The following is a 22,715-nucleotide window of genomic DNA, read 5'->3' as shown; positions in this document are numbered from 1 at the left end:
GAGTAGGTTATATTGTTGCATTTCCTTCTTTGTGTACAATAAAACCAAAATACAGTTTAAAACCTGTAAGATTAGTGGTACGGGTGAGAGACATGTTCTGAGCTTTGAACATGCTGAAATCATGGGCTAAAGCTTTTCTGAAATAAGAAATGTGTATATACAGACAAACTGGCAGGTTCTGTGCCTTTCAAATGGCAGCGTAAAGGCACTTGATGCATGTATTGAAAAGTAGATTCAAAACAAATAGAGTTGTACCCAAAGGCAGAAAGTAACAAAGTACATTTACTGTATTCAAGCACTTAAGTAGTTTATGGAAGTGTTTTCATTTTGTGAAGCTTTATGTTTTCACTGCACTACATTTCAAAGGGAAATTTTTACTTTTCACTGCACTACATTTATCTCACAATTACAGTTTCTAGTTGCTTTGAAGAATGCATTTTTATTTGTAAAATATGAAATATGATGCATTGTTAGAATCTAAACTAGCTAACAGAATATGGAGATTTTCAGTTCTGCTAGTTAAGCATAGTTTATTGCTAATCCTTCTATACTTTTACTTAGGTAACATTTTGAAAACGGGACTTTTACTTTTAATGGAGTATTCTTCCATTGTGGTGTTGCTACTTTTAATTAAGTAAAGGATTTGAGTATTTGTGTCCACCACTGGCTAAGCCCTGTTTCTGTTTGAACCAGTGATATGTTTCTTTTGTGGGAGCACATAATCCATTGTGGATTAAGTAGTCTAGGTACTGCAGTATTCCTCTTAATGTGTATCCTGTTCCATAATGTGCCATGGGCCTATGTGTCCAACCAGGGCTTTAAACGTATAGTGGAGAATGGCTTCCCCTGTGTTTATTATGGAATTTATAATGGAATGCATCCTGCTTGGTGGCTATAAATGTGGAGGTAAAGCAGCACGTTACCTTCCTGCCATCCACCTTGTTGAGTTTCTTCACCAAGCTCCTGCTGTTTCTCACTGGCAAAGCTTCACGGTGAGCCCACAGCATTCCTCGGCTACCAAAGTTTCAAAATGAGTCAGGATAGTTTTGTTTACTGGTGGAGAGCAATTTGCGTGCGGGCACACACACACAGAAGTGGCTGTGCACTCTGTAAAAGAGCCTGTTATTGTCCGTGGAGGGAGTAGAAACACAAGAGCCCTAAGTTTGTGTGTGTGTGTGAGAGTGTGAGAGAGTGTGTACTTGTGTATATGCATGTATGTGTCTGTTTTGTAAGTCTCTCCCTCTCCCTCTCTCTATGTGTGTGTGTGTGTGTGTGTTGATGTGAAGTGTGTGTAATTCATTGGGAGGGATAAAGAGCCATTGTCTGCAGCTGGTGCATCCCCCACTCCTCTCTGCAGCTGTGAGGAAATCAACGCTCCTCTTTTCACGCTCACTGCCTCTGTCACAACCTGCTGATGCCTTAGTAGGTCATTTATTGTGATACGCAGTGATGACCCAGTGATCATGGGTGTAGTCAAGCGTACATACACAGGTACAGCAGCTCCACTGGACCACTACAGGTGGCAGTGGCCTGCACAACATCACCATGGTGTGATAGCCAACATGAAAATCAGCTGGAGTGGAATCATTTAGCAGTCTCTTGGGTCCATGCTGGTGGAGGTCATTCAAAACTTAAGTAGCCGAGCTCTATGACTTTGACTATACAGAATATGAACATCACTTGTCATGTAAGAAGGTAAGAAAGCCTCAGTGAAGTGGAGGATCTGGATTCAAGCCCCCTCTAGACAAACACTGAACTGAACACTACTGCTGAAACTGATGATAACAGCTGCTTAGTGCTGTTGACGTAGTGACAAACACTCATAGCTTCAAATATGGATGTGTCTGATGATTGATCAGTAAATGAATGTGCAGAGGTGTATTTGAGTTATGGGTGGGTAGGCATAGATATTTGTCATAGATGGAACAATGAAGATGTGTGGACATTAGGGAAGTGGAGGGGGCTCCGAATCGCCTCCCGTGTATAGGGCCTATAATTCCCATGTATGACCCACTCCAAAACATGCTAAACAAATGTGATACTTTATAAAGTATCATCAGTGAGAGCACAGCATACCGACATGCAACAGCATGCCTGCACCCAAAATGGCTGATAAATCTATTGTGACTGGTGGTGTTAGAGAAAGTGGAAATATATTTTGGCCCTGCACCAGCACCACATAAATCAGAGGTCATAAGGCCTTTAGGTGACTACAGAGAACTGCTGAATAGATGCTACACACCTGTGTATAGCCTGAGATACACTGCTACGGAGCAGTCAAGTCAATATATACCATCAGTTTGTTATGGTGCCAAAGATTAGTCATTTTAATCTATGGTACAATAGATTTTAATTGCAAGATTGCCTTACTAACAATGCAGGAAGATATTGTAAATTATCTCAATACTATCTTCATCTATTTTGGACTTTGTGAGTGATGATATTTGAAAAACTAAGCACAACTAAGCATTTATCAAACTGCATTTTCTGAGATGGTTGAAAGAAAAAAAAAACATTTATCACTTTGCTGTGCTTTACAAAACTTCTTGAATTATTAAAGAAATGTTAAGTACTCGTTTAGCATAGGTGATTGAATGTGTCTGTCTTTTCTTTCAAGCATTTTAAGCAATACAGTTCCATGAAAAAAAAAAACAATAACTTAATTAATTCTAAAGCTAATAACTCATAGAACAAATCACTATAAACTCTGAGTGTCAAAAACACTCAGTTCCTATAGAATGTCATAGGATTAATAATATATGTAAAGTTTTATAGGAATAATAATATAACAGTGAAGAAAAAAGTACAACACAGACACACTGGCAGGCCCTGCAGGAATACAATTGTGATTTCTAGTTGCGGATTACCCGTGCTATGCCAAATTTCCCATCAAGAGTTATTAGTGAATGGGGGAGCATGGCGTGAAAACAGCCTCGGCCCTCTCTGCAAGCTCTCGCAGCTCTCTGCACCTTTAAATCTCGCAGCTCCTCCCTCTTCTCAATGACAAGCCCGCAGAGCCTCTTTAACGCGTCCAGTGGAAATGACAAACCAGAGGCGCTCCATCGGCCAGCATGAGAAATAATAACAGTAATCATGGACTCTAGAATCACCTCATCTGAAACACAAATCCTTAGAAAGTAACGAGACACCAAAAGGACCTTTTCTGGGATCTTGTGAAGCGTGAAAGTTGGAACAGGTTTACCAGACGGACGTCGATGGACTAGAATGAAACCTCCGCTGATATCGGACTAAAGGAGGGGGGAAAAAGGGAAAGAAACCTCTGGTCTGCATGTTTAAGTTTCCTGCTCCGGTGAGAGGCGCATCGGTGCGTGCTTGTATGCGTGTGTGCGCGGTGTGTGCGCGTGCGTGCGTGTGTGAGTGTGTGGTGCGTGTGTGTGTGCGCCCGCCAGCAACGACAACAGCAGCAGCGGCGGCGGCAGCGGGAAGGGAAGTTTAGCGCCGTGATTTTTTTTTCTTTTCCTTTCCCTTTTTTTGTTTGTTTGTTGTTTGTTTGTTTGAGGTTTTTCATGTCACCCCAGGAGACAAACGGAATATTTCCCTGATGAAAATTAATCATCTGTGGAGAGGCTCCGTGATCGTGACTATGATGATGATGTCGAGTAAGAGTGTGGAGTGGCTGCAGGAGGAGCTGGAGACCGGGGCCAGCTCTCTGCTGCTGCTGGACTGCAGACCCCATGAGCTGTACGAGTCCTCTCACATCGAGTCGGCCATCAACCTGGCCATCCCGGGCCTGATGCTCCGCAGACTGAAGAAGGGCAACCTGCCGATCCGCTCCATCATCCCCAACAACGAGGACAAGGAGAAATTTGTCAAGCGCTGCAAGACGGACGTAGTAGTTTTGTACGACGAGGCGACCTCAGAGCGACAGGAGAACGGACTGGGGAGCTCCGTCCTGGGGCTGCTCTTGCAGAAACTGCGGGACGACGGGTGCAAAGCCTACTATCTGGAGGGTAAGATCCAAACAGAGCTGGGAAACACGGGCCTGCATGTTTTGGTGTCTCTCTGAGCGTACAGAACGCGTTAATTCATAAAATTGAACTTTACGCTCTCATTCACAGTGAGTCATATATCGGGGCTCTGACACTGTCCCACAGCATCATGATCGTTTCATTAATTACTATTATTTAATTCACTGGCATCGTCCCCACTCGTGAATGTGGGCTACTCGCATCACTGGTTTCACTCTCACCACGCGCACCTCACTACTTACAGTTACAGTAGCCTACAATTTAATAATAAATCAACAGCATTTTCTTCTGATGTGGGTTGCCTGACATAAAACCTAGTAAATGGGAGGGGGGTTCGTGACATGAACATGTAATACTAAAAAAAAAGTCACGTCGCTTATTTTTTGGAAAATCGTAACGTCACATTATCACCTGTGAAGCTTATTCATAATAGTAAATACCGTTGTTACATAGTATTCAAATGTTTCCCTCAAGAGATTTCACGGTGTCGCGCGCTACTTCAAAGCAAATTAGCCGAGCTGTAATTACCCGTAAAGTCTGGCAGATTGATTCAACTCCGGAGTCAACGAGGGTAAACGGCCTATTCATCATGGAAACGGTATTCACATTGAGTTCTTTCATAAAACATAATCATTGTTAGGCCGTGCGTGTTATAATACCCGTGTTACAGAAGAGCAGGCTGTATCGTCAGAGTGGTGTGAAGTCGTAAAACTTAATGAACTTGCCATTGGACTTTGTGAACATGTAGTCTCTTATGCTAATCACGTATTGCCTGACATAAAATACAAATTTTCAGTCGAACTGTGTCAAAATCTCATCGCTGTCTTATCGAAAGTAAAGTATGTCTGCGAAACGTGTCGTCTAATATAAAGTTAGGGCGAATATGTTTTCAATTGAATACTGCAAAATGGCCCCGCCATGTTGTGCTCCTTCAGGAAAAGAGGCATTTTTTTCATGAATGAACAGACGGGGAAGCGAGCAGACGACGCACTCTCTTTAATCTTCTACCACGAAAGAAACGAAACGAGGGCTAGGAAGCGATAGAATATGGGAAATTGTGTTATTAAGCCACCAGGCAGGGGTGTAAGTGACCTGGAAATAAACATACCGTAAATACATATCTATATACAAGTGGCAAGCTGAGCTGCCATTCACAAAAAGTCCACTGTGTTGTAGCAGAGCGGCTGACAGTGTCCTGCTGCATTCTCCCCAGGGTTCATCCTTTCTCAATGGAGCGGATCTGTCAGCGCTGTGTGGCTCTTCACAGTGCTTTAAATATTAAATTAAACTGTCGCATCATATGCTAGCCTCTGCTCAAATAAATAAAATAAAATAAATCCTTGGTAAGCTTTTCCAGTTGGTGAGTCACAGCCCACAGAAAAACACTTTGAATTACACTTGAAATTAATTTAATTATGCTTTTCAACTGAATACCCCATCCCATGTGATTATGATGCAGCGGTACTAAGAAATTATATCATAAAGGTTTGAATGAAATGGTGTGTGTATACTCAGATTTCTAAATAAAAAAGCTGGCAAACTGAGGTTTAACCCCCTCTACATCCCCGGTTATGTCTTATAATGCCACCTGGGGTTGCAGTATGAGTGTACTGCAGAAAAAATAATGTAGTGATGGCTGTTCTTATGTAAACACAATTCATGTGTTTAGTTGTTAGTAGCACTATCACACACAGAGTGTCATGACTACTTTCCTAACATTCAAGATTTCTTTGCTGCCATTCATAAATTCAAACGGTCCATTTCAGGTTCACAGTCCAGCTCTTGTCGGCATTCTGCTGCCATTTTGTTGGTGCTGAACAACAAAGGGGAAAGTTTTGGAGGGCTAATTCAACTAACATCAGTAACAGTGTAAATCTGCCTTTGGCCAATTGTATGGTACATTTAATAAAGTGATAAATTTAAAAAAAGGTGATCTAATTTACTATATCCTAATAGCACCTAGAACTAGTTTCAATCACATTCTTTTAGGTTCTGGGTTCAAGTGAACTCTGCAATTATGATGGAGAGACCTTATGGAGACCCTTAATGGTTGAAACATTTTTTACTTAACTTCACTTAGCTTATTGTTTAATATATCCTAGTGCTGACCTCTTCCTGGTCTTTTCCTCTGTCTCAAGGGGGCTTCAACAAGTTCCAGTCGGAGTACCCTGAGCACTGCGAGACCAATCTGGACTGCTCCTGCCCCAGCAGTTCCCCACCAGCCTCTGTCCTTGGCCTGGGAGGACTCCGCATCAGTTCAGACTGCTCGGACGGCGAATCTGACCGCGAGCCGGGCAGCGCCACGGAGTCCGAGGGCAGCCCGCTCCCCAACAACCAGCCAGCATTCCCTGTCCAGATCTTGCCGTACCTGTACCTGGGCTGTGCCAAAGACTCCACCAACCTGGATGTGCTCGGGAAGTATAATATCAAGTACATCCTCAACGTGACACCCAACCTGCCCAACATGTTTGAACACGACGGGGACTTCAAGTACAAACAGATTCCCATCTCCGACCACTGGAGCCAGAACCTCTCTCAGTTTTTCCCTGAGGCCATCTCATTCATTGGTAAGTGAAGGCTGTGAGTGTCTTTCCCCTTTCCGTTATTCTCTTTGCCTACATGATCCAGGATTTTAACCTTAAATCTTGGTAATTGTATTTATTAGCATTTAACTGGTCTGTGCAAATTGGTTTTGACATAAAATAGTTTGAGGGAATTGTTTGATTCAGTAAACTGTTTGCATTAGACATTCAGCTGCCTGTGTGTTACTGAGTAGCTTGTAAACACCGCAGGAAGTTTGTGTCATAATATATAAGTGTATTTATAATTTAAAAAAAAAAAAAAAAAAAAAAAAAAAGAATTCTCTACTAATGGAGTTACACTGAAGCCACAAGAACATAGGCCTTATAAATTTGGCTTTCTAGTTTTTCACACAGTCTCAACTACATGTTTATTTTAAGTATTCTAAATGACTCCCATAATTTCTCCTGTTTGAGTTCTCGAGAATAGGGAATCCCCTCTCTGATGGGTCCATGAGAACACCAAGGTCTTTGTTTGGGCATTGGATTGTTCCAGGACTATTAAAATGTTCCTTTTTCAGGGTAATGTAACTATTTAAGTGGGAGGAAATTTGACATATGCCAGAGCCAGAGGTCATGACAGATTTGGGTCATGCTGATATTATATGGTACGTCTAACTATCTGTAATATGCAAGGATTACATCATATCTCTTTGGTACAGGGTATTATAGACAAGAAAGCGGACGCTGAAAAGGAAACCTAAATGTGACCTTATATATAATTCAGAGCATGTCAGTTCTTATTTGTTGGAATTGTGGATTCCTTATACATCTGAAATTAATGTATGAAGTGGCTTCATATAGTGCAATATTTGAGGAGGGATTTTTTTTTTTTTTTTTACATTCCTGGCATTTTATCAGTCCAGTACACAGAAAGTATTCTGCCTATTAAGATGAATGAAGCAGCTCTTGTATCATCATGTACTTGAAACATAATGAAACGCTGTCTTTCCTGGATCTGATATTGTTCTTTATGTAATGGTGGAATGCTCGTGCGCAAATTTTTATGTGCACAACCTGAAAACAATCAGGTGCAGATTAAATATAGGATTGTATATTCTGTGGATTCGTGACTACATATCTGACACTCGTTTTGTTGGGTTTGGCTAGCCTGACGAGGGTGGTGGGCCTCTTTCCTTTTGCTTTTTATTTTGGCGAGTGAGCGCACATCACATGAAAAATTAATTTGGCATCCCTTCGGCAGCTTGAGCTTGTGAGCCAACTGACCCCAATCCTACAACAAGAGATGCAGGCAGAGAGAGTGAGAATGGACTATCCAACAGAGAGAGTGAGAGAAAGAGAGAGAGAGAGAGAGAGAGAGAGAGAGAGAGAGAGAGAAACAGAGAAGTGGATGAGAGAGGAAAGAAAACGAGGAAGCACTTAACTCTTGCTCTAATGGCCACTGATAGTGTAGGGACTCGCAACTGATAGAGGGCGGATGGATGGAGCCTGTTAATAATGTAAGACAGTTTTCGGGTTTCCATGTATGGAGAGCTAGAAAGCAGAAAAGAAACAGACTGCACCCCTCGGGGGAAAAAAAATACATCTACATGACTTTTGCTGTCATTGAGGCAAAGTCATTCAGTTTTGCGCCAGAAATATAATACAAAATGTTAATACGGCACAATTCTAGAGAGACTATATTTCTATTGTTGAGGTATTCCGATGCTATAAATTACTTGAACTTAACATTTTTGTTTTGTTATGTGTTCTTCCTATTCATGAAAGTCGCAGGTAGAAAAATCCATAATTCTCAAGGTGATTAGGCCTTAGGTTTTTCACAGTAGCCTAATCCTCTATCTCATGCTCTTCTCTCTTCTCTTCTGTCTTCCTGCATTTTCTTCTGCTGTATTACCTTTTGATTCCCTTATGTTTTCTCATTTTTCCCTTTCTTCTTCTTCCTCTGCCCACCAGATGAGGCCCGTTCTAAAAAGTGTGGCATCCTGGTCCACTGCTTGGCCGGCATCAGCCGCTCAGTAACGGTGACCGTCGCCTACCTGATGCAGAAGCTCAACCTGTCGCTCAACGACGCCTACGACTTTGTCAAGCGGAAGAAGTCAAACATCTCCCCGAACTTCAACTTCATGGGCCAGCTCCTTGACTTTGAGAGGACACTGGGCCTCAACAGCCCCTGCGACAACCACTCTTCCTCCCCGACTCATGAGCAGCTCTTCTTCACCACCCCGACCAATCACAACGTGTTTCAGCTGGACACTCTGGAGTCCACATGAAAATCAGACAACTGTCCTGTCGGGGTCGAGGTGGTGTTGTTACCATGGTAACAATGGCTGCGCTGGAGGAAGCAGCCAGTTTTAATGAATGTTTTAGTCTCCTGAGGCTCCTTGTCTGAGAGCCTGGCTGAGGGGCAGCATTGATGGGACAGGGGAGGTCACAGATGACAGGTTAAAGGGGAAGGGGCAAAGCGGAATGCAAAAGCTATTTTTTAACCTAGAGGGGCACTGACGGTTGAGTACACGATGGCGTCCTGCTCAGAGTGATTAAGATTGAGGAAGAGCCCGATCAACTTGTCTTGTGAATGGCCCGCTCTGTAACCAAATGAGGAACTGAGTGAAGGCCACAGCGGGACAGACAGCTTCATACAAAGATAGGAACATGGAAATCGACAGTGCTTGATTTATGAGATGACAACGTCCTCTCTGTCTTTCTCTCTCAGCTCTCAAGCTGAGCTGACTGGTGCCAAGTGGAGAATCTGGGATTTACTTGTAGGAAATCTCACTCTACCGAATGTAGAGTTTTTAAAAACCAAGGAATTAACACACACACACACACACACACACACACACACATACACACACATACACACACACATAAACAAAGTATGTATGTTTGTACTGTATGTATGTTAACGTACATAGCAGAAAATGTATGGGCAGTCCTTAACAAACGTCTATATGCATTTTTGTATATTTTTGTGTACATTTACGCACAAATGTATACCTTATATATACGCATAAAAATCTTATCTTTGTCCAAAAATGTAAGTAATCCAATCCAATAATGGTTTAAGAGATTGTATAACTAAAGAACCGGGTGGGTGTGGCTATGCCAACAAAAGAGAACGTTGTTGTGATATGTTGTAAATTTTTTTTCTTTTTTTTTTCTTAGGTTTGTAATGACCTAATGCAGTTTGCACAGTGGTGTAGCCATTGACTTGTTGGCACTTGGAGCCAGTGCTGGAGACAGGCAGATAAAGAGACATTCAGAGAAGAGGAGTGGAGAGGAGAGGCCAGTCCCAGGCTGCGACGAGTCCCAACAGCTGCACAGTGTAGTGGGGAGGGAGTGGGGACTGGGGTTTCAGCGTAGGGTTAGGGTTAGAGTTAGGGTTTAGGGTACAGTTAGGGCTGAAGTCCATGGTTAGGGTTACAGTACAGAGATTGTACTTGGCTATGGTTGAAGATATGCGATTTTGAATATCTCAGTCTGGCAAACTGAATGCAGGAATGCAGCTCTAAGCAGCGCAACATCTGCAGCAAAGTCATATTTTCTCATTACAACTGTACATCAAATTGTCTAGCAAGAATTACCAGTTGTTTCCTACAGCTGTCTGCTTTTAGTTTAATCTTTCATTTCCTTTCAATGAGAAATTAAGCTCAAAAGCTCTTTGGAGACTGCAGTTACAACATGTCATCTTCCGGCTATGTTTGCCAAACTGGTAAATCTGTGACTCTGAGTTTGGGTTAGGCTTGGGTATCAGTATTAGAACTGGGGTTTGGGATAGTAAGGATGTGATTAAAAAAAAAAAAAAATTGAGCAACTTTTTGGGCAGCTTAGCTAAAATAACCTTGGGCAAGGAAGTGCCTCAACATTCTTGTATTGCCTATATTGCAGCTTCCTTTTGCCCAAGGGGAAGTTACTCAATTTGTTGTTCTATGTCTCATCGTAGGTCCCATTTAGGACCCAGCTAGATTGCCAAAGAAGTTGTTCTTTTTATCACTTCCTTTAGACTGGGGCAGGGACAAGTGGTTAGGGGGAGAACAAGGGGTTGGGGTTGGGTCTAGTATGTGTAGATATAGAGCCAGGCTAGGGTGTAGATAGGTTCGGGCTAGAAAACAGAATTGGCACTGATGGGTTTGGGGAGGCAGAGGAGAAAGAGTCTGGCTCTGGGACTGGCCTCGGCAACAGACTGCACTTAGCTACTTCAATAGCTTCTTGTTCCTTAACTGCATTGGAGAATATGGAAGGGAGATCTTTCTGCAAAGGGATCGCCCATTTTGTCAAAGAAAATTTTGTCTGAGTTGATTCACCCTTAAGCCTTGGGTGTATTATATTAAAGATATATTACACGCAAATTGATATATATAAATATATATATATATATATTATAGAGCTAATAGTAGACAGATCTATATTATTTTCTATACCTGAGCATGCTGTGGTACTGTATGCTCTCTAACAGTAGAAGTAACCAGGGGTTGGATGTTTTACCAGTTGCTTTACCAGTTGGAAGAAGAACGATGAGGGCAGTTTTTTTAACTACTGTTGCTGCTGAACTCAGCAGCATACAGTATGTAGCCTGCATGGTTTCTAAGACCCTGTCCACATCAGCAGCCTTTCAGCACCGTCTTAAAAACTTTTCAGAAACTGTTCTTGAAACAATCCTGAAGTGGTTTCAAGAACTTCTTATTTTGGCCCTAAAAATATGTCTCAAGATCACTAGAAGTATGACAACAGTTCTCCTTATATTGTTTCCTCATAGGAGTGAGGAACGAGCTCAGCAGTGCAACAAGCATGTAAAATGTAGGATTTATATAGCAAGATCTGTAGGCGAACCACAGCTCAGTATCCAGAGCAAAGTAATGATACGGTAAGCGGTTTGTCAGCAGCGATGTGGACAGGGTCTACAACAGAAACAGAGCTGGGTCTCAGAGGGGACGGCTGGTGACTCTGACCAGGGTTGGTTTTAGCTGGCCTTATATAATCTTTCTAACTTGTTTCTAATGCTGACTGTTCAATGCTCTTTGTATCTCACTTTAGAAAAACATTGTGTAAAAAATGAAGCGTTTGTTATCTGTTATTTGAATCAAACACGGTAATAATGGACAGTGAACTGTCTTTTACTGTAACGGGTCACACGAGGTCCTCTTTGTTACTCTGCAATATATCAGACACCTTTTTGCAGTATTTTGTAGATCCAAGACCTCAGAGTTTTTAATTCTTCTTTTTTTGTACTATATCTATTATATGTAATTATACAAGATCCAGCTCAATGGCTTGTGGACTGAAGTAACATTTCACCTAGGGTGCCCAAAATACAGGCCTGTGTGCCCATTACCAACCTGAGAAAGGCCCTCACACACAAGCATGTTTGCACACACACACGGTTCCATACAGCCAGAGCTGTGGTTCAGCATGCCAGTTATGTTTCACAATAGATGATTACGCCACCCGGCTTAAACAGTTACAAGGTCTTTTCCGTCTTGTTTTGATATAATGTGCTCTATGCTATTCCTGTGGCCTTTCAATATGAATATATATCTAAGTATATATATGTTATGAGTTTTTATGCAAAGATCCTCTCCTATCATAGCATCAGAGATGAAAATAAAACTACCATGCTTGAATGGACTTCCCTTGTCTGAAGTCATACCCCACTTACAATAAGGAAATATTAAGGACTTGATCACTCGCACCCTAGGATTGAAAAATATTTCAGTACAGAGCTTTTCTATTTATGGAGAATCTTGTTGATTTCAAGCTGCTTTCTTGTGTTTTTGTGTATTTGTAACAATGAAAGAGAAACTAAGTCTTCTTCTCTGTTTGTAAATTTGCCAGATCACAGGAACGGCAGTTTCTGTGTACTTACTTGTAGCTACATCTTGGTAAGAATGTGCTTGAGAGCCTGGGAGGAAAGAGTGAGAAAAATAAAGGAGAGGAAACGAGGTGAGGAGGAGGGCAAACAAAGTGAAAGAAAAAGTGAATGATTAAAAATGTTACCTCACTGAGGAATTTTTCAGGGATTTTTTTGACAATGCATCTTGCATCGTGTTACAGCTTCAAACACATGTTGAATAGCTGTTTTGTATTGTGCTGTAAACAGTTTTTAAAAGATGCAATCTGTCTCTGTGTATAAAAACGAGGCTTGTTAACTGGGGGCAGTTCACCTTTCTGTCTGCTGAAGGAAATACGATTGACCCTATGTATTGTACAGTATATTGACAACACAAGACATGTTTATACTGCGAATAAATATTGAAATATTTTTTCGTTAAAAAGTGTATGTTGTTTGTTTATTTTTTAACCAGATCAGAATCAGAATCATTTTAAATACCAAATACAACGAATGTACAGGAATGTGTGATGGTCCAGGAATATATTGTGTATCTCTGCTTTCAAACCTGCTCCATGATGAAAATGGATCTATTTACTAATTAATATTGGGATTATTGTGCACAGTTTAGATAATACTTGAATGTAAGTGTAAAATATCCCAGTTATCCCAGCTTCTTATTTCAGTATTTTAGCTAGAGGAATCTAAATTCTAGATTCAGTGGCTCATAATATTGTAGCTATATCAGATTTGATGTTTTAAATGATACAAGTTACATTTCTCTTCAAGTCATTCTTAATTTGCTTTCATGTTGCCCCTGTACATGAAAGCCTTGCTGTTCACTGAAACAAGTTGCGTTTAAAACAACAAGGCTGTGGTAAGTGTTTTTTTTTTTTCACAATGCTATGATTATGCTATGCCTAAGACATCCTCTCTTCCTCTTTCACACACACACACACAGAAGAGAGAGAGAGAGAACCTTGCTATGTCTTTGCTGTGGTTTTCAGAAGCATCATGGTTTTGCAGGTTACTGACAAGCGAGATATCCGATTGCTCAAACTGCAACTCTGCCACTTCCCATACACCACCGTGTTGTGTGTGTGCGGTGAAGTGAGAACATCCTGTTTGTGTGCATCCTTTAAAAAAAAAAAAGCGAGCAAAACAACCACTTGCTAAGTCCGTTACACCTGGCTATACAACCCACGGCGTTCCTAGTGTATATTAATACACACCTATATTTTAATACGTTAGTTACAACATAATGACTCACCACGGTAATACAACAGCAAGTCATTTCTGACTCTGTTTACCAACACTGAAAAGCCCCATTATTTTGCAATGAAGCAAGGCTTTAACCACCGTCAGACAGTGACACATCACACAATATCTGTGTGTGTGTGTGTGTGTGTGTGTATTTTCAGATAACCTTTCTTGTCTGTCTCAGCTTCTAAATTTGTGGTTAATGATGGCATGTCTGCAGAGTGTACATGTAAGATGACAGTGAGGGAGAGAAAAAGAGAGACAGATAGTAAAGTGAGGAACATGAGGGAAGAAGCGAGGAGGAGGAGGAGGAGGAGGAGGAGGAGGAGGAGGCAGGGTGAAAAAAAAAGCATCTGAAAGACAGCACTGTGAGCTGAGCTGGCTGGCTATAAATATCTCACCCTCTTCTCTCCTCTTCTCCTCTAGTGCTGCCCTCTCTCTCTCTCTCTCTCTCTCTCTCTCTCTCCCTCTCTCTCTCTCTCTCTCTTTCTCTCCGTGGTCACTGTCCTCTTGTCCACATCTCTCGCTGCCTTCCCCCTCCACAATGGCTCTCCTTCATTTTGCTATGACTTCCCTGATGTCGCAAGTGCCATGCCCCGCGCCCTCATGTGAGCCATTCACTCCATGATAATTCAAACAGGATATTACAGTTGGCCTCGCAGCGGAAGTAACGGAAATGAAGATCCCAACCACGTGTCTGGACTGAAGCGGTGTTAAAGAACAGGGGGACACGGGATGATTGACGGGGATGACTGATGTCTTTGTGAGAGTCGTTCCCCGCCGACGTGCTATCAAGGTTCTTTACGAGCCTGTCGCTGGTAGAACACAGGGAGTGCTGCCATGTTTCCACGATCAATTTCCTGCTCACATTTAAAAATTGTTCAAATGGGGTGTTGTGCGTGTAACGGGTCTGGACTGTGCTGAAGCTCGTCTGTAGGCTTGAAAAGCTGAAAGCTCGGTACACACTGTGCGTTAATTAAGTCATTTCACACAGGAAGCTATGGCCACAGGGTTATATGGTGTTGTTCAAAAGATGACAGATTATTCAGGGATTAACACTGACTAGCTAGTAGAATGTATTAATGGTGCTTTTCTGTTACTCGCATTACTTTTCTGGATTTATTTTTCCACTGCAGACTGCATGTCATAGTCCCGCCGCTCACTTGCAGATGTGTTGACTATTTTTTACCTCCCTTCTCTACCAGAGCCCCACACAAGTGTTTTATTCTAAAAAAAAAAATCAACAATACCAATACCAAAGTTTTTACATGGATAGATTATCAACTACAACACAAGTTTCACAGTTTCACATGCGCTGTTTTTGGATTTCCTGTTTGTAAGCAGTGGCCAGCATGGCTTTGTTGTTTTATTTCTCTCTGACCAATCAGTGGTCTGCGTTTTACGTCACATTTTTTATCAGCTCAGCTCACTTGGTACCTCAGCAGAGGTGGTTAAAAAGTGTCCAGTGTCAAATACTGGAAAACCACAAAAAAAACAACAACAACAAAAAAACAAATAGATCTGAATTGAGTAGAGCCATTACCATGTAATGGAAAAGGGGCATAAGTGGCTTCTGTCTGTAATTTAAATAAGTCGATATATTAATGTAACAACACTCCAGTTATGAGTCTGTCAACTGGCAAATCCCATGACCAAACCATTGCTAGATCAATAAGCAGTTACAGTGTTTGAATCAAAAGTGAACTGTGTTTCTTACAATCAAGGTTTTCTGTTAAAGGTTTCATTCAAGCCTTTTTTCTCCTTCGCTTCCACACATTTCCATACTCTGCCACCAAGAATGCATTTAAAACCCTTACTTTTTGAAACGCAAATTCATTCATAACAGTTTTGTCAGTAAAGCGTGTAAAACTAGTAAGAGGCTGACTTGACAGACATAAGCTTGGCCAAGTTGTACAATCACATCATTTTTATTTATTTATTGTCTGTGAATAAAGTGTAATGGACAAAAATAACATTCTCCTCCATATTAAATCAAAGTGTGATACCGTACGGAGCATTTTAAAAAGTGAACAGCGGACTGTGGCATAGAGAGTAAAAGCTTTGGAGCAAGGTTACAGAGCTAACATTACTGACACTGAAATCTGCCTCAACCAAACTGTCTATTTGGAGCTGTGGCTGATTTCACACAGGTGTTGGAAACTTGGCTGAAGAAAAAAAAAAAAAAGGAGAAAAAAAAAACACTCACAGCAGAATGGTATTTGACCTCCAGTGTGCACTACATTTCTGCTGGAGGCACTGCAAGTGCCAACATGCCCTCGGAAAAAAAAAAAAAAAAAAAAAAAGAGCTTTGCGAGAAGAAATTCTGTTTGTGTGTATTTGTGGATGCGGGTGCCTGTGTCTTTTACCACCTTTAAATAATTAAAAATATGAGGTACATGAGGTACACTAATGTCAATATTACCAGGTGCATGAAAATGTCAGCCTGTTGGTTTGATGTCATCACCACTCCCACAAGGTTAATGTGCAATTGTCTAAGAAACTGCCTTTGTAATTCCCTCTGCATGGGGCATGGACTCATTTCCATCTTTTCTTTTTCTTTCTTTCTTTTTTATGAGATTCTCCTCATGACCTCAGCCTGATTGACAGGAGTGAACCTCCCTCAAACAAAATGCATCTGCTACAGACGTGACACTGACAAAACAGAACAGGCCAGGTCAGGACACTTTTACAAAGGCTCCACTGTAGCTGCTTCTTTAATGGACTCCCATAATTACAATAAATGGCTGCTATGGCTGCTGCTGCAGTACTTAGGCGAGCACTGTCCTCCCACTGCGAGTGCTACTGTACTGGGATGCACTGTACTCTCTCGGCTCTCTTTCACAGTTATATAAAGAAGCAGTGAAGCGCACTCTCTCCGACAACGCACCACTTCAAGAGCATAAGGAGAGGGAATCTGAGAGGGAGCGGGAGAGGAGGGAGGAGGGGGAGAGGAGCATGAGGGGAGCGAGCGAGGGAGGGACGGGATGGGGCGGCAGCGAGGAGAGAGATAGCTTTTCATGTTTCATCATGTTGCGGCTTGCCTACCTGGAAAATGGAAACTTTGAAACTTTGTTAAGCCAGCAGACTAGACTGGCAGGTAGAGGGACAGACAATGTAGACACTTATATCATCATCATCATCATCATCACTCCAGCCTGGATCACCTGGATGGAGCTCAGAGTTCACTCATATTTCAAGTCTTGAATGATTCCAGGCAAATGTTTGTGAATGGATTCCTCATGACACAGCGTCAAAGCTACAGGTGGCACTGCAATGCCAACACATTGTGCCAACTGCAAAGGAGAATCTGTTTTACCAGGTTTGACTCCAGAACACAGTTGTCTAACCCAGCATGTGGCATCAACGCTTGACCGTGTGCCTGTTTTCTTTCCTACCAAACACTGTACACAGTGATCAGCACCGCTTCAACAAAAACACCATGATTGGGTGCTACTTACTGTAGCCAGCTCATGACAAATTAATTAACAGTGATTATCTCGTTACGTTTGATTCTTGGGGTTTATTTCAAAAATCAGTTATACCCCTAACAAAATGATAGCTGCCACACATGCAAACATTATAATAAAATAATGCAGACAGTTTTAGCTCATGAAAAGTCCCCTGCTGACCAGATTAGTAATATAGACGTGTAATTAGGTTTTCAAATGTTGGGGTAGAGATTTTTGTCTAAAATGGAAAGAAATGTATGAACTGATTAGGATTTTCACCTCATCTTTCTAAATGGAGTGGAACAGCCTCATTGATGCCAAATATGGTGAAGAACTTGTGATGTGTGTCCAGCCTCAAACACAGACTTCAGGCTGTGGCGAAATACTGATTCTTTTAGACTATGATCTCAGCCACTATCTTAGCAAGCCTGTGTGTGTGTGTGTGTGTGTGTGTGTGTGTGTGTGTGTGTGCCTGATGCTTGTATATGCTTGCGCAGGCACATGTGCTCATGTGTATGTTTGACTTTGATCCTGTGCTTGGTTAGTAAACATATTCACCCTGTTCTTATCAGCTGCTCTTTGCCCCCTGTGACATTACCTAAGAGGCCACCCTCGTATTTCTGCAGTTCTCATAATAATGAATGTATTTCTTGACTGATATGTTACGCTATATGGTCAAATGTATACATATTCCGTTATCGCTTCTTGTCATTGACTTGTTATTGTGACATTATTTGAGGATTACGATAACCTGTTATTTATTTACAGCCCAGAGCTACAAAGATGTGTGGCTTCCAAAATGTCCGTGTTGCTGATGTAATGGAATAAAACACGATGGAGTCATCTTTGTAACTTTATAGGGGCTGTTTGATTACTGTCATCAGGAAAAAACACACAGGTTGTCAATGTGTAACTTTTGTTTTTCTTTCGGTTGAATATATTGGGGCAAGACTTAGATCAGATTATTGTATGACGTCTTTTTCAGTGGAACTGTTTCACACTTATCACCGGTTTGCCTGTTGCTCTGTGAAGGTCCTCCTTCACCTCACCGTGACCCCTTTCCAAATTCCATCCGGTGAAATGCGTGATTCAGTGTGAAGTCGGCTAGGCACAGTGATAAGACTGAGGTGATAACAATCGCTCTTTCCTTACAATTTCTTTCTCTCCATCTTTCCCCTCTTTCTCTCTGTTGCTCCCTCTCCTTCTTCCTGTTCCTTTTCTCCAAATTTTTGCCACCTTGAATTTCACTTTTCCTCCCCTCTCACTAACACTCATTCTCTCTACCTTCTCCTTTCTCTGACATCCCACTTTTTTTCTTTCACTAAATTCTGTATGTCTGGCTCATCTCGATAATCCCCCCCTTCCACACACACACACACACACACACACACACACACACACACACACACTATTCCCACCCCTATCCATCTTCTCCCCACCTCCGCCCTTACTCCCCTCTCTCCCCAGCCGATGTAATATGACTCCAGACGGGGTGAGGTGTTCTGCTGGCAGGCTGATAAAATGTCCCGAACATCCGGCTCAAAGTTAAAGAGTAACAAAAACAGGTGATTGCCACACTACAGTCTGCTCACACAGTCCTCATTTTATTAGCTGTGTGTTTCTCTGAGAAGCTTGCTTTGTGTGTGCGATACTTTGTGGTCATAGTATGTGTGTGTGTGTGTGTGTGTGTGTGTGTGTGTGTGTCTTGCATGTGTCCAACAACAGATATTCACACAATCATAAAGCAAAAATCACAACATCATCATTTGAACACTTTCTCAAGGAAAATGAAAATTAGAATGCACAAATTATCCTCCTTATTCATATCTGGAATCACATCTCAACTGCAACACCTGTAAAAATTTTCACAATCTGTTGTAGGTATTGGCTAATGAAAAGACCTTTGCTTAGGAAAATATACAAAAGCGGTGCTAGGAGGCACATTTTCACACGACGTATGCCAAGGCCTGCAGGCCAGATCAGGCCCTTTAAACCCTAACCTGTTTGATTTTATATATCCTTGTTTTCATCTATAGAAACACATTTTTGTGGAGGAATGCTTCATGTAAAGTTCATATATGTGTATGAATCGGATCATTACTTTTTCACAGGAAGTGATTTGATCAAATGAATGACCACTTTGAGTCAAAAGTGTTCAACAAATCTAGGCCCTGTTTGGCCCTCAAATTATTTTTTAAATAAGGCCCCTTTAGTGACTGAGTTTGACGCCCCGCTGTTATTATGAATACAGACTGCTCTCAGAATGAGGATGTAAAGAGAATTGCACAACACATGTTACATGTTACTGCAATGTTTTAAGCTGACCGATACAGAGCCTGGCTGTTTGGGGTTTGAGAGACATTTATTCTATTCGTGTGATTAGGTATGTGATAAATGAAGAGTTCTGTATGTGGTCATTTGTTTTCATTTCCATTGCTTGATTCATTCACTCATTAAATCTGTGAGTTATTCATTCCTCCTTGTGGCCCAGAAAACCAGCTGAGTTTCAGCAGCTAGTTTAGTGCTATTCATCAAACAGTATTCCTACAGGTGACTTAAAATGCAGTGATCAGACATGCTCTTTATTCTGGCCATCATGAATTAGAGATGAAGCACTCTGTTGTATTCTCCAAGGCTGGATTAGCAGACCATTAGCAGGTTGACTCCATTAGACTGCCCGGCCCTCCCAGGAGCACCTTGCCAACCTCGGCCCCTCTCATCTCTCCTATTTTACTCTGGCTGCACTGCTGGGACAACAAAGGATTAGATTAGAAATGACGGGTAGGATGTAACAGGCACCTCAGAGCCAGACACTCACAGGGATGATCTGCTGTGGTGCTTTTCTCCTCCCAATAATGGCTGCTCTTGCATGCAGTCCAAATGTCTGTTAGGAGGAGGGAATAAAGGCATACATGAAGTACAGATTCGTAATTTTACAAACAATGAGAGTTTCTCACTCCTCACTACATTATCAACAAACATTTATTCCTGAGCCAATGTCATGCCATGGATGCCAGATGTAATACTGAGAGACTTCCAAAGTCCCCACCAGTTACCTTTGTTATAATGTTCCCTGATCCCAACAAACTACCCCCAAATAAACATTTGAATCAGACAGCAGGAAGCTAACTAACCCTGACCTGACTGAAAGTTCAGTTTCCTATAAACACAGAAAAACAGCAAGTGGACTGTTTTCAGTTGCTTTAGGTTGATAATCCAGTCACACACTGTTCCCTCAAGCAAATATTTCTAAGCAGGATCGAAGAGTTATGCTCCATTAAGAAATCAAGTAAGGTATTATCTATTATCTGTTACCTAAAAATGTTAATTATTATTTTTTTGACTGTGACATATGATGCATAACATCATTTATGCCCCTAGCTGAGACCTTACACCGATGTTTTTCACATTTTCCTTGAAACGATTGCATCCTCCGATTCTAGTTTGAAACCTATGAGCAACACTGAGTCCCCTTGTTATTTGAGGCAGAGATGGGGAAGTGAAGGTAAAAATAATCTCTAGCCCAATCCATCTGACGATAACAGAATGCTCCTTTACTGTTGCCATGGTAACCGAGAACAGGAAGGAAGTAGAAATGTTGCAGATATCAGCAATACAGACTAAGTGGTGGTAAAAGCCAGACTCAATGATTGGATTGTCAGCACAGGTTCCTGTATGTGTGTGTTTGTGCACGAGTGTGTGTGTGTATCGTTTGTGATGCGTGGGTGATGATTAATTGTCAGAGATAGTAGTTTAACTAAGGCATATTGAAACACTGCCCATTTGGCAGCGCTTAAATGTGAAAAGTCACTGGGTCTCGTATTACAGGGTCTCGCTTATTAGTGTAACCACATGTTGTGGTAATAGTGGTGAGGTCTTATCACTGTGCTCTGGACTCCAGCCGGAGTCTTATCTGGCCTCAATAGATTATCTATCAGCTTTCATAATCAACATTTGCAAATTACTATTGAGCACAGTAGAAATGAAGTGACCTGAGATGACCTGAACTGAGCTGAACTAAGAGAAACCCAAATGCACTGGACTAACACAGCAGAGCATGGCCTGAATATAGATCCACTTGAACGACTGTGTGAATTGCGATAGCTTTGTCTATCATGACCAGAGGGTTATGATTGTAACCATGGTTCTCTGAGTGCAGAGGCCATTCCTCCACCCTGTACAGTCCATATGTGCTTGCGCTGACCCAGTGGGGAGTAGTGGGCATGGATACCACTTTAAGACACATTACCTGGAGTGGCCACTCAGTAATATGCACTGCATAAGGAGATTGTGTCTGCAGCCTCACTGGTTCGCTGTGATTTGAAGGAGTTTCCAAGTCACCGAGAGAGAGAATTGCTTCACTCAGAAAACCACCGTTATGTCTGTAACCCTCTGTCATCTCCTGTATTTAGTGGGTTCTCTCCACCCTCTCTATTTCATATTTCGCACATAAATTGTCTGTAAGTTGTGCCATGAGGGAAGAGGGGACAGGCTCAGACCTTGTTGAAGCACCAAATATACAGCAGACGAATTCCAATTGAACACCACGGCCACCAGAGACCACTCAAATTAGCTTGCCATACGCTAAGCTAACTGAAAACGGAAATGTAACATCAGCCGTTGCCAGGGCACGAATGAGACGAGTCACTATCCGCCCTGGTTCTGTGGGTATGGTACCTCCTAATCTGTTCTAGTAAGCTGTGCCAAACACCTGTTCAGCAAATGACAGGCCCAAAGCCTGAGACCCCGCTATGGACTTGGGACAGCAAATCCCAATGGACCAGGAGATCCCATAAGTATCAGTGGAGGAGGGGTAAAATCTCTGAATGTGTACCATCTAGGGGCCAGTTGGAGACCACAAGAATGACTCACTTGTTCCACCATCACCTTTTGAAAGATGGATTAGAGAGCAAAAGCATTTAGCAGACTGTCCTTTTTATTATCTCCATTTTTACCATTCTACTGAAGATAAATCACACATGCAACAGAATTATTATAAAGAGTGTTTTGCCCAATTGCATCAGACCTCACACCAATCAAAGTTATATACTCAAGTTCATTCAAAGCTTCGGTACTGATTGGGTGCACTTTGTGAGGAAGCTGCTATGAGAGGGCTCATTTTTCCTCATTATTGTTCCTCATTTCCTCATCCTCATATTTACATTGTTACTCTTTAATTATTGTCATAATTGTCAATCATCTCAACCCCCAAACCCATGCCCAACAATAAGCACCAATTTCCTTATAAATTAAATTCACCTCTACTGTACACGGGACACAGTATCATAATACACTGGAGTGATCGCTCTGAATCTGACGTTTTTAGAGCAGTTCATTTTTTCAAGAGGAGTGATGGGGCACTGAGCATTTTGGAAGTCTGGCTTTTACAGTGGCTACACCTGCACACATCCAGGCCAAGCATTCACAGATTCCAAGATACATGATCTCCGATGAATTAGGGTGGATTTCAAGAATGTGTCAAGTTGGTTGTTAGAGACATGAAAGCATCACTGCTATCACTGGCTGAACAAGCACGCCCACTGGGCATTGCCAGAGAGAGAGAGAGAGAGAGAGAGAGAGAGAGAGAGAGAGGAAGAGAGCGATTGCGGTGTATAATCTTTATCCTCTGGCCGGTCCACATGTGCTGGGA

General features: G+C 41.9%; 1 protein-coding gene across 1 annotated transcript; it reads left to right on the top strand.

The window, feature by feature from the left end:
- Window positions 1-3,447: 3,447 nt before the first annotated feature.
- Window positions 3,448-12,261, top strand: dusp7 (dual specificity phosphatase 7). The gene is made up of 3 exons (XM_030052197.1): window positions 3,448-3,971; window positions 6,128-6,556; window positions 8,483-12,261. The coding sequence occupies exons 1-3, from the start codon at window positions 3,563-3,565 to the stop codon at window positions 8,797-8,799; spliced, it is 1,155 nt and encodes a 384-aa protein (XP_029908057.1). The 5' UTR covers window positions 3,448-3,562; the 3' UTR covers window positions 8,800-12,261.
- The last annotated feature ends 10,454 nt before the right edge of the window (window positions 12,262-22,715 follow it).

This window comes from Myripristis murdjan, chromosome 5 (genome assembly GCF_902150065.1).
Source record: "Myripristis murdjan chromosome 5, fMyrMur1.1, whole genome shotgun sequence".
NCBI lineage: Eukaryota > Metazoa > Chordata > Actinopteri > Holocentriformes > Holocentridae > Myripristis > Myripristis murdjan.
Note: the sequence above shows the minus strand (reverse complement) of the source record. Positions and strands in the feature narration are given on the sequence as shown.